The sequence below is a fragment of the Schistocerca cancellata genome, chromosome 1, assembly GCF_023864275.1.
Source record: "Schistocerca cancellata isolate TAMUIC-IGC-003103 chromosome 1, iqSchCanc2.1, whole genome shotgun sequence".
Classification (NCBI taxonomy): Eukaryota; Metazoa; Arthropoda; class Insecta; order Orthoptera; family Acrididae; genus Schistocerca; species Schistocerca cancellata.
Window position 1 is genome coordinate 14,020,338 of NC_064626.1, and position 17,718 is coordinate 14,038,055.

The 17,718-nt window shown below is 37.8% G+C and overlaps 1 protein-coding gene across 2 annotated transcripts in view; it reads right to left on the minus strand.

The window, feature by feature from the left end:
- The window catches only part of LOC126164329 (serine-arginine protein 55-like), a 39,765-nt gene extending 25,827 nt beyond the window's left edge, over window positions 1-13,938 (minus strand). Inside the window, exons 1-3 of one of the 2 annotated variants that reach the window (XM_049920232.1) lie at window positions 13,778-13,938; window positions 12,969-13,092; window positions 2,029-2,099 (exon numbers count right to left, since the gene is read on the minus strand). In XM_049920232.1, coding sequence (XP_049776189.1) covers window positions 2,029-2,099; window positions 12,969-13,091 — 194 coding nt within the window. In that variant the 5' untranslated portion in view covers window position 13,092; window positions 13,778-13,938. Of the gene's footprint in view, window positions 1-2,028; window positions 2,100-12,800; window positions 12,928-12,968; window positions 13,093-13,777 lie in introns of both variants that reach the window. The other variant, XM_049920231.1, reaches the window with a different exon arrangement.
- Window positions 13,939-17,718: the final 3,780 nt, after the last annotated feature.

Consider the following 17,718-nt stretch of genomic DNA (forward strand, 5'->3'; position numbering starts at 1 on the left):
AATAAATATTAAATGCTTTGCAAACTGAAACCCAGTTATGACCAACGTCCTAACACTTTCAAATGAGCTAAATGAAACTTAATTCACAATCAGTTCTTTTTTGCTGAGAGGTAAATCATATTTGCTGATCAGTAAGTTGAAGAAGCATATTTATGCGCATGGGTCACATGATTTGACATCACAAAAACTTCGCCATCGGGTCTTAGCACACAAACTGATCATATTGTGTTTATTGGAGTGTAATTTTACACTGTGAAAGTTCACGAAGTTGTTACAATCATATACAGAAAGCCTAAACTTCAACATAAGCTCAAAATTATTTGCTACATTGAAGACAATCTGAATGTTAAGCTCTTTGACGTGGCAAATACGACTGTACCATCACCTGCACAGAATACGGTGTGTGTGCATTTTTAACAAGGAACAAATATTTCAAAAATACACATCAGATCATAAAAAAGTTTCCAGATGATGACTTTAATATTTGCAAACTTTGTTAAAACTGACTGTAACACTCTCACAGGGGTCAACCATTTATTTTCAAATCTGAATTGACTTCTTTATTGCAGTTTCAGATTCCACACCAAAAACTACCTGGAATTTAACATTTTTCTTCCATTCGGGGTAGATGGGACTAATAAAAATTCAATTTTTCCAGTTTTTCCAATTAAGAACAGACTTATTTGCTTCTATATCACATTTTCAATAAAACAAACTTTTTGTTCTAAACATTTAATATTCTCGTTAAAAATTTAATTTAGTTTTCTAAATTTAATTGCACAATAATAAAACTTTTACACATATTTAAAAATCTGGTTCCCTTTGGGGTTGATTTCAGTGGGTCCCCACACCATCCAAATGCTCTATTTTGGTGAGTCCCTTAAACCTCACCATCATGGTGACAAATTTCGGAGTGTTCTGTCCAACCATCATAACTCTCACATCTGTTACTAGAGTATGGAAAAAAAAAAAAAAAAAAAAAAAAAAAAAAAAAAAAAAAAAAAAAAAAAGCTTCAGATAAAACCCAGGCACATTTTGGAAAAGAATCTGAATATGCAATCAGAAATGGGTTCCCATTTGAAAATGGGTGGGGTTAGGAGATTAACAGGTTCAGCACAGACAGATGTCCCTTTGCAAATAACTTTTAATATGAAACTTTTTTTCATACAGTGTGTATTTTTCAAGATATTTAACTCTCCCCTACTCTTTCAGCCTTCACATCAGGCCACAGAAAATTTCAATTTTCATGTCAAAAGTCACACATGGCCACTTTTTTCCTGCCTTATTGGAATAAAAAACAATACCCCAAAGCCTATGAAGATTCCAGCTTTCAATAAAATCCACAAAAGCATCTTTTTCCCATGGAGGTAATGGCACTAACAGATTGAGGTTTGGGTGACTGATGACTTCAAGACTGACAACTACAATTACTGGACCAAACTCAGCAGTTTTATTGTTACCAAGACTAGGCTAATGGAAGTGGACGGCTGCCTGAAATGTACAGTTAGCTCATGTAATCGCCCAGTTTATTTCTCAGTTATGAAATAACGTGGGAAACTGCGCAGCTAAACTGAATGTGTGTAGCTTTCTTACGGACTTAGAAAATCATCCACTTACTAACAGAGGGCGAAAAAAGAAAATAAGTAGCTGCTGTAAACTCTTACCAAAATTTATGTGGAGAACAAATTACTTTGCCACGTCATATCGAATATGAGCCCAGAAATTTTTCAATGTCCTATTACTGCGGGAGGGGATTGGGAATGTCCAGAAGCAAATCATCACAGTTTATATCTAGTTCACCAGCATTTCTTCACTTCAAAATTTGTGTGCACCATGCATCCAAAACAGTCCAGCAAACGTAACATTTATTTCTGTTTACCTTCTGCATTTATTAAGTATGGATAGTACAGTTATTCAATGAACTTTGCCCAACCAAAATATGTTCCATAACAGTATTATATTTCATAGGTGGTGTATTAAGTAAAATTAAAATTAGACGAGTCCCAGGTAATTTTTGGGAATATTTACCTCTCTCCAAGTAGCTCTTTTCCATTGAGTTCATACACGGCATCATCTGCATCTCTATAATCATCAAATTCCTAGAAACAAACAAGAGTTATGAGTTGTTACATTCATTAAAAGGGCTTTATCAACAATAGATGTGCAACAAATTCTTTTAATGCTGTACTGCATGACATTTTGCATATCCTGAAGGTTCAGGATCTACCTCTCATTCTCACATTCATAAACAAACACTTTGGTGGCAAAATGATGTGGAATGAAAGTAGATCACTAAAACAGACTCAAAACAACAAGCACTTTTCTTTCTTAAAATCAGTAAACACAAGCAGTAATGATGACTTTTCGGATATACTATTCAGCAACCAATTCCTTTTATCAATCTTCCGAAGTTTAAATTTGCAGCGATTTCGTACACAGTACTCCACAAGAGCAAGTCTACAAAGTAAATACTAAGCGCCACACTTCATTCTAGAAATTACACAAAAAATACAGAATACAACTGCATTAAATAACGTGTCAGGACCTGGAAAATTGCTGATTTTTTTTGAGAGATTTCTTCCTACAGCTGAACTGTATGCTGACAACATTTATCTTAATCCGAAGCTTACAAATTAACTACTGCTAACACATTTCTTTAAAACTATTGAAATTGATGTGAAATGTTGAAACAATGTTAACCAATTGCAAGACCTGTCATTGCAAATCCTGTCTTACTTCTGGAATTACACATAATTTGGTCAGAGAGAAAAATGTTATGTACTATTAAAATTACACTAGTCAGCTAGAACATTATCACCAACATTACACTGATCAGCTAGAACATTATCACCACCAACATGACCCATCCAGGTGGTAACGTCACCTAGTGAGACACGTGCATGGTACACATAGTATCACTGAGCGTACTGTCTGTTTTGAATAAGAAAGGCGGACGAACTTGAATCTCACCGCAGATTGCAGAGCATTTCGGAAACTGCTAAGACCTGTACGGTGTTCGAGGAGTGCTGTGGTATCTTCAACACAAGGTGAAATCTAGTCGTGATGTAGGGTTGGGCAGCCACCCTTCAATTACACATGTCTGATGTCATAGGCTGGGCAGACTAGTAAAACATGACAGGTGGCGAATTTTGGTGGAACCAACCTCAGACTTTGATGCTGGGCAGAGTGCAAGTGTATGAACACACAGTGCACAGAACATCCTAATGAAGGGCCTTTACAGCCAACGACCTATACATGTGCCAACGTTAACACCATATCTGCAACTATGAAAAATGGGCATGACCATCAGCACTGGATGTTAGGCACACATGGTCTAGGGCATGAATCAGTTGTCTTAAGGGAAACAGCTCCTTGACACCTGTGCTGCAGGATGGAGGCAAGTTGGGAGCTCAAACAACACACCATGACAATCATGGAGTATCTCACACACACTGGTTGCAAACCACGTACACCCCTTCATGACTATTATGTTTCCCAATGGCAGTGCCATTTTTCAACAAGATAATGCATTATGTCACGGTCAGGAGTGGTTTGATGAACACAGTGACGACTTCCAATTAATGTGCTAGCTCCCCAATTTGCTAGATCTGAGCCCAATCAAACATATGTGGGATGCGATTGAATGTGGCGTCAGAGCTCCTGGAATTAGATGTTTTGTGTGTGCCAACTCCCTCCAAAGACCTACCATGGCCTCATTGCTTCCATGCCTCAACGATCACTGCTGTTATCTGTGCCAAAGGTGGGTATACCAGCTACTATGCAGGTGGTCAATGTTCTGGCTGATCAGTGTACAAGTAGCTTCACCTTTATCATGCAACAGGGTTAAGCAGTCCATCAGCATATCCTATTCTAGTTGATTTACAAGTTCACAGCTTTTTTCCCCACAAACTTATTTTATTCATTAAAGCATGCACTTAGAAAAATTATAAATTGGGTGCAAATTAACATTGTGAACATAGGAAATTTGATGAGAGCAAAGAAAAAATGTTGTAAACAGAGGGAAAACTAACTCTGGGAATGAAAAAGTGAGGTTGTACTATGGATCTGTGGGCATGACAGCCTTGTAATTTCAACACTGATGCAAAACAGGGTACAAGCATCTTGCGAAACTACAGTACTCTCTGCTAGCAGGTAAGTGAATGGACATACTACTAGCGTGTAGCAAGTTGAAAATTTGGATTGGACATTAAGCATGCCCTGATGGCCAAAGCAGTTCAGACAACCACTCATGTTAACTGTGAGATCCAGATTCGAGTACTCGCATGACAAATTTCCAACCGTCACCACTGAATTCTTTTGACACCTGATTGCTGCTGGTGTTCTCTCTCCTTCAAACTATATGTGAATGCTACTTTTCACTTCTGAAGCAAACAGCTACCACAATGGACAGTTTTAGGCAACAACAGACTTAGCATTTTCTTGTAATCATTTCAGTTTATTTCATCAGTGAAGTGACATGTTTCTCTTTGCAGTCTGCAAGTGAAATATCTTTCTCAGAAGAAGAATTTAAACTGTGGATGTGTATGTGAAAATAGGTTTGATTAAGGGAACCCGCGAAATTTTCCCTGTAGAAGACTACCAGCAAAGAGAGCAACACAGCCTGTACAAAAATTTGAACACCCATGGATCTGCCAAAATGTAAAACAAGGAATTCCTTCAGTTTGCACACCAGAAGTTATTGCAGACATTGGCCAAACAATTATTAAGAGCCCACAGAAGTCTACAGAGCACAAAGGAGTCTCCATATAAATTGGCTCAAAAGCAGCATGTAAGTAGGAGTAGTTGCCAGCCAATATTGAAAAGTTTTTTTTTTAATATCATTATGGGAGGACAACAGAATCATGTAGATTACTGCACATGGCTTCTGAATAACATCAACAATGGTTCGTTACACCCTTTCCATTACATCACGAGTGATAAAGTTATCTTTTCGGTCAAGTGAATTCACAAAACATTAGGTACTGTGTAATGGAGAATCCTAACAATGCATGTCAGCTACAATTCCATAATGAAAACAGCAGCATTTGGTGCAGTGTAACACGAATGTGGGTCGTTGGACCGATATTTTCTTTTACACTACCTTCAACACGATTGCGTACATGGAAATTTTTTATACATTTTATGCTCAACTCACTGAGTATGAAAGACAACACTGCTTTCACCAAGATGCGGCAACATGCCACATCAATAAAGTATCCCTGGAACGAGTCCACAAAGTCTTCACCATGTTCGTTAGATCAAACATACAATTTTTTTTGTAGGCACACTTAAGAGCAAAGTCTGTGAAACAAATCTACATGCAATACCGAAACTGAAAGGCATCAGCCGTGAAGTTGCCACCATCATTATCTGAACTTTACGCCGTGTGTATCTGAATATGGTTATATGAGCAAAGCTGTGTATTGATGTCGCAGAGGGTCATTTTGAACATCTATAAATGTAATTTTCAATGTTTTTTATTGTAAATAAATGTAAAGTCCATTTCAGCTCTTTGTTTTCTAATTTCACTTCATTTCCCTCATACTTAAAACGGGCTACTTTTATTTGTACCACATTGTACAATCATATTTGTGCTGACATGCCCCACTCGAACTTTTTAATAGAAACAATGACAAAATCTATGAAAGGTTTCTTCTGGTGATAGTCTGAAAAGCATTTTCCTCATATTCATAGCTTAAATTATCCCTTCACAAAATTGATACACTACATTGTGTAAAAATAATGTACTGTGTAATCATGGACTTAAGAACTATTTTTAAAAATGTTGTGCCAATGAAGACCACAAATATCTATATTCAAAGCCACACAAACACCTGCAAAATGTCCACAGCATCCCTTAATCCTATCTCGTGGCCTCCCATACACCAGTAAGAAACTAGTTTATGACCCACAACAAAGGTATCGAAAAAACTGTATCACTACATCCTTCACCACTGCTTTGAATACTTAATTACACTGTGAAATGAAGGAGACACCACCTGAAGTCCTGTCTTCATCCCTAAAAGTAATAGTCTGTCAATCAATCTAAATATCTTAGTCCATCCTTATGCAACACATTCCGAATCTGAACACCCTAACACTGAAATGTATTTATCTTAACTTAGATCAGCAACACATAAAAAACTGCATGTCAGTATATCCCTCTTTTTCAAATAATTAAACCGTTTTCTTGATACTTAAGTACAATTTGAAACAAGAGATTGCATTTTTGGAGATGGGTTGTTCAACAATTTAAGAAAAAAAATGATTAGGACCAAATGAGAGTATTCTATAAACCCACGAGGAAATGCCTGGTATGGAACTGGTAAAAAAAAAAAAAAAAAATTATGAGCTTCACTTGTTATAGCCACTGCCCTCTGGTCAAAGTATAAATGCACTCTAATACAACGCAGCTTATGGCAAGTCGTTTGCAACGGGCATCATGGACTGGGACATCTACCTGTCGGACAGAAAAGCTGTGCACTAATGGACAGTGACATTCAAAGGTTGGTCAGGGTGATTCATACTGAGAGCAACCACTATGACGTACAATAGCTCGGTGGTTGGGAAGTTTCTGCCAATCTTCTTACACTGACCTCAAGAAAATAGGATTAAGGACTTAAAAAAAGAGGAATATACTATTGTGCACTTATTACCACATGCAATACTTTGAACAAATCAACAAGCACATAGAGTTTTGCAAGAAAAGTGGACTGTGCCAAGTCAAGAGCTTTGATATGACACAAAAAACAACTCAAGAACAGTGAACTGAGACTATCAAGGAGTAAATTTGGATGGAAATAGTTGGAAACACTCCCCACCGAAAAATATCTGATTTAACTCTACGAAGACATTTGTGTGTATGACTAAACAAATGGAGACAGTGCATAAAGCTAATACATGAAGAAACAGCAGTTTTCTGAATGAGTTACCTTAGTTACTGTATGCCAAAGATGTCAAAGGAAGACAATTTGAATTACGGTCACAGGTAGAACTTACCCAGGACAAAATGTGTCCTGGAGCATAATAGTTCTGCTCTTTATCTCCATTTTTTAAAAATTTTTATCATGTAAATGTACAGTATAGTACTCTATAACGTGAAAGACAAATAGAAAAATGCCCCACAAATTTAGGATATTTCAGGTTATGATTTTTCTTTTACTATACAACATTTCAGTGCACAAGTTAATCTGACATAACTACATGGAAGAGCCACACAAAGGTCCAAATAATACTGGCTATGAACATTATGTACAAGGTGACATTTGTATACAAAAAAGTCAAGCCTGAAAATTTAACTCTATGGTTAAAAATTAAATCAAGTCACATAGCAATAACATTAAAGCACAACTGCATTGTGTTATGTTTAAGAGCCATACAGCATAATGAAAATTCATGAAACTGTCATTCACTAATCACCATTGAAATATTACCAGCTCAAGCGTTACACTAAACATAATGAAACAACATACAATTAGGACTCAATTTTTCTTTCACAAAGGCTACAAATTGCATAATATATTACAACTGAAAAAATGGAAATACAGTAAAATACTCACGCACACACTTACTCAAAGTACTTCAAAAGGCTTTGACTAGTAAAGTAAAATTAATTTCCCAAATACTCAAATACATGTCTCACACCGGTCATTGTATTTCAAACTTAGGAAGTCAAGCTTACACGCAGGCTTGCCACCCCCCTCCTTGTTGGCCAATGTGAAAGAGGGACATGACACTAGTACACAAAACACCCCCACTTCATGTAGCAATGGAACTATCACAATTTTGTGACCTTTTAAGTCTTCCCGTAAAACTACGGAACTACTATTGCACACCATCTTCGAATAGAGGCTTGTTACCTTTATTAACTGCAAGCACTATGTTCACTTATATTTTAGCAGCTTTTGCAGAAATGGTGGCCATTCACTTCATATCTATCTTTTTACCATGGGGATGGAAGTAAGATCTACATTCCAGGGACAAAACTGTGATGTTGGCCGTGTGTACAGTTATTAACAGAGTACCCTCTGCCACACACTATACAGTGGCTTGTAGAATGTCTATGTGCATGGAATGATCTATCATTGTACTATTCTTTGATGCCCTTCTCAAAGTTGCTTAAAAATGTTTGGTGGGTGCACTATTCTGGAGGGCTGCAGTTTCACACTGAATATTATTCTGAACAAACACACTTCAATTTTTGGTCAGCTGATTAGCAGGCAATAGACTTAATACCACATCATCAACACTTAAATAAACCCTAGGTCATGTAACAAGATTATATTCACACAATGTGCTGATTTATATCACGTGGAAATACGAGATTTTTCATTCCACTGGTACTTGGAACACTGAAGTTAAATACATTGTATCTATATAATACAATGGTATTTTAGTAGAACACTTCAAATGCTTTCAACTGAACCCTGTAGTGGAACTCTACTGTTAACAGTATACCTGGATCAGAATAACAACGTGATTGACATCTAGCTGCTTACAGCACTGCTACCACAGCAACAGACGATCCGAAAACTCACACGGTCGCACCTTCTGTTCCACTGTCAAAATCTCTCTCTGCTAACACTACTATATCCAGTTGCAGACAGAAACAAACAGTAGTTACACATTTCACTGGGTGCTTTGTTTCTCTGTCTAACGCATTTATCTCGCACTACAGAATGGCAGCAGCTTGCAGCTAAAGTGTGTAGTGAAGTGTGGTTGCTGAACAGAATTTCAGTGATCATCTGTTTTGCACAGTCATACACAAGTTTGTGTGCTTGGTACACATGTATTTTGAGAGGAAGAGGCAACAGTGCGACTACTACCTCTAATGAAGGTATTCTGAAGTACTGCAGACACTTTTGAAAATATTTAAGAACACTGCCTTCTAAGTTTATAAGGAAAAAATACTGTGCAAAAAGTTTATAAGGAAAAAATACTGTGCAAAAGAGGAAGAGCCTGGTTCATCTAAGCTATGGGCACATGGTAAGAAGAGAGAACCACGAGTAGCAACTTCAACTCAATTCAACAAGAAGCCATTTGTCACCACACGTATAGATATTATGAGAAAAGAAACCAAACTATAAATAATTGTTATAATCCTCAGAAGGCAGAATTATTGGGTGGCAACAAGACTCCTTTTTCAAAAAAAAATCGTCACTTTTTGGTACAAAAGCATTAATTGACAGAAAATTATAATGAATAGGTTATACAGCATGACACTGTCGACTTAAGAAACGTTAGAAGTGTAATTTGAAGAGACTGTGGCTCAACAAAATATGGGAAATACGGAAGCGTCCGATCCCACCCGTCTGCTTTCACCCATGACGTCACAAATATGGCGGAAACAAAAACAAACACACACACTTTCCACAAGAAGCCTAATGACACTAACGGGACAAGCGCGGAACTGGGGTGTTTTGGGTGGGGGCAAACTAAATATAAACAAATTTAGACGCCTTGCGTAGCTACAACGTGTAAGTGAAGACAGCCATGCATGAATACCCACCCACCTCCCCAGGGGTCGTAACCCCTGCAACCCATAGAAGATAAAGATGCTTCAGTAGCTGATTAGTGTTTTTTGTCTTTTTTAAAAAAAATCTCACGGGATAGAACGAACAGATCAGAAAGAGATAAATATAAGAAAGTAAAACAGAAATTCGAGGAAACAGATAATTAAAATAAGTAATAAGTGTTTTTAAATTTAAAAAAAATCTCACAAGATAGAACAGATCAGAAAAGTAAATAAAATAAGATAAAACAGAACTGGAACAGCCACACTCAAACCAAACTCCGCACCGTCACGACGTCACACACAACGGGTCAAAGCCGACGCGTGGGATCGGACGCTTCTGTCGACCCAAAATATGGATAAACTTCTGTCAGTCAATCAGAAAAATCAGGAGAGGACGAATGACAAAATGTGTGGGAGTTACGCTGTTCCCGGGGAAAGACTACAAGAATTATTGTCCTGAACACACAAGCTTTACCTGGTTTCATATTTATCTGCCTCCTCTATAAATCAAGGAAAGTGACTACAGTGAGATGATGACCCATGATAGCTTTCTGACATGATTTATGGTGCAACTGCTGGGAAACATACTGGCCATCTGTCATTATAATGGATGTACACCATAGCAATCCGTTATTGAAGATTAAAACTCCAGCCATAGTAATGAAAGAGCCAAAATTGTTAAATGGTTAAAACACTGCAATGTAAAAGTTCAGAACAATTTATGAAACACTAAGCTCACGGAAACAGAGAAAAAAATAAGCCACAGTTTAGAAGCGTTGTGGATAAGGTGGATAATTAACATGATCGTAGGTTTCTTATGCTTCCACCATGTCACTGCTACTTCAACACCATCTAAACTATTTGGGTGCAAATATAACATTAAATGGCAACAAATACCAAAAGTTTCACTGTGGCAGGAATTCAAGAACTGTTAGAGGCAGCACTGATACAGATAATGTCACAGAAAAGGAGCACCACTGTAACCATATAGAAACAGTTGTTGAAGGTGCATTGTAAATTGAGTGCATCAAGTAATATCGAAAATATAATTATACCCCTGTGCAATTCTAGTCACCCTTCCACAGAACAGAGCACACGTAACAAGTGTCAAGGAAGAAAATGACTGAACTACATAGCATTAACTCTTTGCCATAATTCATCTTATTTTTGTGTTTATGTTCCACATTTTCGTTTGAATGGTGTCTCCTCCATTTTCACAATAAATCTCATCTTGTCATTAAAGAATAGCCCTCTGAACAAGTATGACATACTACATGCATGCTACAGTTACTGGTAAGACTTAAGCAACTGAACTTACTGTAAATTTGTGCACTGCTGTATTTACATGAAACATTCACATACATCTCAGCACCCTTTTAGTAAGGAATTTCACCTAAATGTCAATCATTCTGATTTTGTAAGAGTGTGTGACCTGTCACTTTTGTTGGTATATACTAGTAACAGGAACAGTGTATCCTTTTATACACAAGAGCATATACCTTAAGCAACAGGAATGTTAAAATCCTTAAAAGCAAAATCAATAACACATGTTAAATGGCAGCATAAGTAGGTGGGTAGTACAGAACTGCACAGCTATTGCTACTGCAACTGTCCCACAGAGTATTCTGTGGTCATACTGCACTAGCGCACATGGGCGAATCGACATCTGCCCTTTCAACACTCAACTGCTCTTTGCTCTCAATCACTTTCTTATTCTGACCCCCTTATACCAATCAGTTCATTGTTAAGTATCAATGCTTTCTGTTTCGCCTTTGGAAATTTTATCACATAAAAAGCTAAATTCCATAACACCCGATGTCTCACCTACTCGCTGCTTTCAGACAAGCTATCCAAAATGGTGTCTTCACAAGATTTTCCCAAAATTTCGTGGTTTGAGCAAGTTTTACTTTCTAGTGTCATGGCAAACTCTGCAAGGGAAAAAAACAACAGGCCTACCTTTCACTGAATTACTAAACTAAGGCCTGAAATTTCAATGTCAATCTAGAAACACGAATTCATGAAGGTAGGTACTCTTTTTTTCAAACCTTTCACCTTTGCTTTTGAGAAAATGACAATTTCTCACATGTTACATTCCTTCACATTCTCAATAATTCAATGAATATATTTAGACCCCAAGAACCCTAAAGACACCAATGAACATTTACATGGTCTGAATGTGCTGGGTGTTGCTGTTAAGGTGCACCTACATGATGCCATTTTTGCCATTTAACTCTGCGGAAACACACAACATTTCTGACAGTGCAACTACAAACGTGCATTTGTGCAAACGTAATTTTCCCAAAGTGTATGCCATGTTAACTGCACCTTTTCACAACACAGTGTATCAACTACTCACCGAGTGCATATCTTTACACCTTCCATAAAATGATTAATTTGTAATGTCTGTATTAAACCATAAAAATCTATGCATATTTATACATAAAAGTGTTTCACATAATGGAAAATCCATTGTGGAATGCAACAATATTAAGAAAAGGGAAAGTTGCTACTCACCATATAGTGGAGATGCTGAGTCACAGATTGGCACAACTAAAAGACTGTCACAGCGCATGCGCAGATAGGTGTGTGTGTGTGTGTTTAAGGCTTTATTGGCCAAAAGCTTTATTCGTGACAGTCTCTTTGTTGTGCCTATCTGCGTCACATCTCCACTATAAGGTGAGTAGAAAATTTCCCTATCATAATAGTGTTAGAATCTTACACACACTTGGCACAGCACAGTCATGATTTGAGAGTGCAGTACTAGTTTAAGTTCTTTAAAGATATGTTACACTGCAATGATTTGCTTCTCTACTTAGTCCTATGTATGCAACTACATCTTTTTCTATATGAAATTTTTGCTTGAACTTCAACTGGAAAGAAAACTCTTGCATGTGATACATACAACTGGAATCTATTTAAAAATGGAAAATATATACACAGCAAGATTTAATGTTTCCAAGGCTGCTGAACAACTGAGGTAAATGTTTCAACTACTGCATAATACACAGTTTTAATCACGACAAGGACTAACTTTGCACCAATTTTTAATCACAATGTTGCTCTTTAGTTTTGCCTTGGTACAAAGGGTTTGTATGAACATAGGCATCAGTCCTATCAGTGTTAGTGTGATAATTTTAAAAAGTCTCCAGACAACTAGTAAATTTTCACAGCAACATACAAGCAGCTTATGGCAGGATACTGGATGTTGACAATATTCAGTCAGTACCCACGAAAACAACTTTAATGCACTCGAAATTAATAATGTAAAATGGGAAACAATACTTACACAAAAGCCATACCCATTCTTGAGAAGTATATCACGTATTCGACCATAACCTCTGAAAAAGCGCTCAAGGTCTCTCTCTCTTACGCCATGCGGCAGGCATCCAACATACACCCTTGTGCCTACCATGCTGCAATAGACAAGAGGAAGTCATATTCAAATTATACTTACGACAAAGGCAAATCCATTCTTCATAGCGACTTCCTTGATTCTACCATATTTCCTGAAGAACTTCTCAAGGTCGCGTTCTCGAACCCGGTAAGTTAGGCCACCAATGAAAACTCTGGTGCCCATTCTTAAAGGAAATAAAAGCAGTCAATTACATCATAAGCCTCAAATCATCCCTACATCAGCCACTTAATTTGATTACAATCTTATTTAAAACTGCTACAAGGTGGCAGGAACGATAGGAAGTGGGGAAACAATAAATAAAATACGTCACTCAAAAAACCCGCGAATGTAATTAATGATGACCACATTAATACCGAATATCGAAATTTATGATTTCCATTACTGACTGCTTGTAATTCCATACACAGCTTGTAAAAAATAGGCATCAAGTTTAGTTACCTAAATTATACTAAAAGCTAAACATGTGCAAACAATTCCAAAAAGTATCTCAGAAAATGAAAACTTTTTCCGTTTTTAATTTCAAAACCACATCATAAACAATGGGGCATCCCGGTCAAAATTTTGATCACGTAGGGTATTTACGCACAACCCACCGCGCAAGCCCGGTGTTTACTAATGCTAACAGTATATCATAAAATCTTTTGCTATAATATTGAATATAACTGATGGTCAGAGGTCAGAAACTACATGAATTAACTAGGTACAAAGTAAGGAAGGTACATAATAGGTAAAACATTATTTTTACAAATTGGTCAGTGTAATGGCCACCAGGAGCCATGAGAGTTCTACACAGAGATAACACTTGCACATACAAATTGAAATAATACTCTACAAGCGACCTTACTTACATTAACTGATCTCTTCCAGACTTCAAATACTTGGTAAAGAAATCAACAAACGTATAGTGTGTAAGCTTCTGAAACTACTACAACGCTTAAACATTTATTTCCAACACACCACACAAACCAACGCTTCCTCTATCAGGAGCCGGAAAGCAAGGAATTTTGTTGCATCCTTCTAAAGATATTCGACTAATATCATAGTAGGTAGTGTGGATTATCTTTGCCTGAAAGAGAGTACAAAGGTTGCCTAAATAACCATTATTTTTTATTTCTAAAAGTTAGACAGATGTTAATTTAGTCCAAGCAGTTAAGATAACTGATATTATGAAGAAACATATGCTGACCTAATATTTTTACGTTATCTAGGAATTTAAGTCGATTTTAGAAAATAAAGGCTGATTCACACTCAACGTCAACGGAGCGGTACGTAGCTTCAGGCGACTCACCGTCATCTTTCGTTCATACATTGGTGACAATGTTGGTGTCATCATTGGCGAATAGTTAGAGGACAACCCCCGCATATTGCATCGGATATTCAGTTGAATTTGTATTGAGCCAACGTAATCATGTCTGACGGGTGATGCATTTGCGGTTTTGAAAGCGAATAACTATATTTTGTCACTGCAAAAGAAAAAAAGAAAACACGTAAAAGAAGATGTTGGGCAATTATTGTAACATATACAAAAAAATACTCCCCTCTCAGACGATCTGTTACTTGACATTCAGAACAGGAAGACATCGTCTGAAAAATTCAGTTTAGGATCAGCCTTTGTGGGGTTTTATACAACGTTTACTATACATGACATACATTCAATGCGGAAAATTCAAAAATCAGTTGGAAATACATGTAACCCATCGCTCCAAAAAAGAGAATCATAAGAAAAACTTTCTAAAAAAGTTTATATAAATAGCTGTATCATTTGGTTAAATTTGTATTTGAATTTGGAATAATCTGTGTTTTATATAGATCAAATACAGAAACTCTTACTCACAGATCAGATACATTACAACCCAACACAGCACAGCCAGACCAATATACAACTTAGATGTTGGGCAATCGTAAGTTTATGGAATGAATACTGAAGACATTACTTAGCTTTCTCCTGATTTAGTTTATCATCCACTCATTATTCCGATTCAGAATGACTACTTATGTACAAATGGAAGCCGAGTTGTGTTTCATAGAGTAATTTGTACGTTTTACTTTGCATACAAAGGGGTCTTATTACAATTTGAAATTATAACTTAAAACAAATAACTGGATGCTCGCAGGAACTGTCTGCAGCTCGTGGACTCCCGGTAGCGTTCTCGCTTCCCGAGCACGGGGTCTCGGGTTCGATTCACGGCGGGGTCAGGGATTTTCACCTGCCTCGAGATGACTGGGTGTTATTGTGTCGTCTTCATCATCAACATCATTCATCCCCATTACGCCATTGACAACCCACCTCCACTAGGACCTGGCCTAGTATGGCGGTGCAGGTCTCCTGCATCATCCCTTATGCTCTGTTATGGAGAATGGGACTTCATCATCGTCCTCATCATAGGAATTACAGGTATTTCTGTTTGTAACCCACATTTTCTAATGTGAAAACATTCTTAGTTCAAATTTCCACAAACCATAAAAAAATATTTAGAAGAGTGATGCCTATAGCAACTTTTCGAAAACAGGATCACTTATTTTATAGTACTCATACAAAAAAAGTTATTCACAATACTTCCCATCCAGCAACAAAGTTTTCAATCAAAACAAAAACTAACAACCTTATGTTCGAAAACGTTGAAGCATAAATCCATCATCACCATCACAAAATTCTTGGGATACAGTATGGCTTAACATATGGAAAGAAACTGGATAAAGTAGGCTTTATTGCACAAGTAAACAAATACTGTATGTCAATGTATGCAAAACACAGAACTGTTACAGAACATGTATGAATATGTACCAATACTGGTAATCTATCTTTTATGATATGTATGTGTCTACTTATACTCTAAGCAAGTACAGTTGCAAAAATAGATTCGGCAGTTGCGTGGCATCTCCATTGACACTGCGATTTTTGTGATTCCTCATAGCAGGATTCCACAAATGCATTTATCACTGGTAAAGTTCCAAAAACTAAACGACTTACATGTTAGTGCGCTGTTCCTGAGACTCTGTGTTTTCAACTATCTGACCTGGAAGTAAAATCAACAACTTGGATTTCCAAACAAAAACCAAGACAAACAGCATTGGCGCAAATGGTTGTTTGACATATCGGTATTGACACCAACGCCCTTTTGCAGTTTGGTCGAAATATCGACAAGCAGTGGAGCTGTACCAACATTGGGGTCAATGTTGGTTCCAAAGATATTTCATCAATCCACTCATTGGACCAACGCTGTTGGCAGCAATGTTGTCTGCTGAGTGTGAACCTGACCTCAAATGTGGGTTTTTCGCACTGGATTGAACATAAACTTCGTCAATTTGCTTAGCTGAATACCAAGGGGTGAAAGTGGTGTTATAGGATACCACCCATGTTACAAAGAGTACGAATATACTATCATAATTAAGGAAGTAGTAATAATAAAGTTTATTAATGGCCAAAGCAAAACTTCATAACAAACGTTGTTTTTAAACATTGACGTCTCTTTGTCTTACAGATTTGAGTACTTGTAACAGGGACCAATACAGTTTAGCTTAGCATAGAAACTCACATCAGGAAATGTACCATTCTCCTGCTACACGCAAAATATCACAACACACCTTCAAATCTCCCACGTTTTCGGCGGCACTGATCACAGTACTATGTACATCTTTTACCCATCACCTGATGTTCCATGCCCACAACAGGTTTGTTTATATGCAATTCTGATACGTTTCTGAGCTGTCCAGAGAGGTTTGTACCCGCTGTTGTGCTTGTGGTCATTGTTCATACTACACTATTGTACAGAAGTCATTATTCACTACAGCACACAATGCAAGCTGTATGTACATCTCATTTTTAGTGTGTTGCTATTGACCACAGTGAACTACATGTTTGCAAAATACGCAGACATGATGTTATTGTTCAGCTGCTTGGTGCAGTTATATGTGAGGCATTTTCCACACCGCCAGACACATTTGCCCTAACTCTTTGTTACGGGGTACCACTAGACCTCAAAGATGGGTACATTCACCACCAGTGGTGCTCCACAGTGGTGTCACACAGTGCAGTTTGAAGAGGCTGTACTCTATGCAGTGGAAGAGGGCACAACGATGAGTACCAGCAAGGTAGCAGGTAGACTGAATGTAGATCACCAAGCTGTCTAGCATGTCCTCCATGAGCAGCAGCTACTTATGTACCGTCCCTAGAAAGTACAGGCAATGCAGCTACAGGATTTTGCGTTGCAAGCTCACTTCTGCATGTGGTTCTTGCAGCATTGTGTGGACGATCCCAACTTCCCATGGTCGCCCCATTTCACGGATGAAGCCAAGTTAAGTGGGGAAGATGTCCTAAATTCCTACAACAGTCTTGTCTGCAGTGACGACATCCCACATGCTTTACAGCCCCTATGAATTTTAGGACCAACGTGGTCTGCACATTATTGCAGGGTTCCTGGATGGACATGAGACTGGGTCATACCTTCGTCCACAACACCTCCTGGGTGCTGTGGACCTGTGATTTCTTGACAGCATCTTAGAAGATGTGCCACTATATGTGCGTCGACACATTTGGTTGCAGCACGATGGAGCACCACCTCATTTTTCACCTACTGTCTGAGATCATCTGGACCAACGATTTGGGCAACAGTGGATAGGTTGTGTTGCTTGTCCTGCATGTTTCCCAACTTAAATCCTCTAGATTGCTGCCTCTGGTGTCATGTGAAATCCTTGACTTAGGAGCTCCCCTGTGGCACTCAAGGAAGATCTACTCCCGCGTCTTGCAGTTGCGGTGGATGTTGCAGGACCAGGGATTGATGACTGAGCG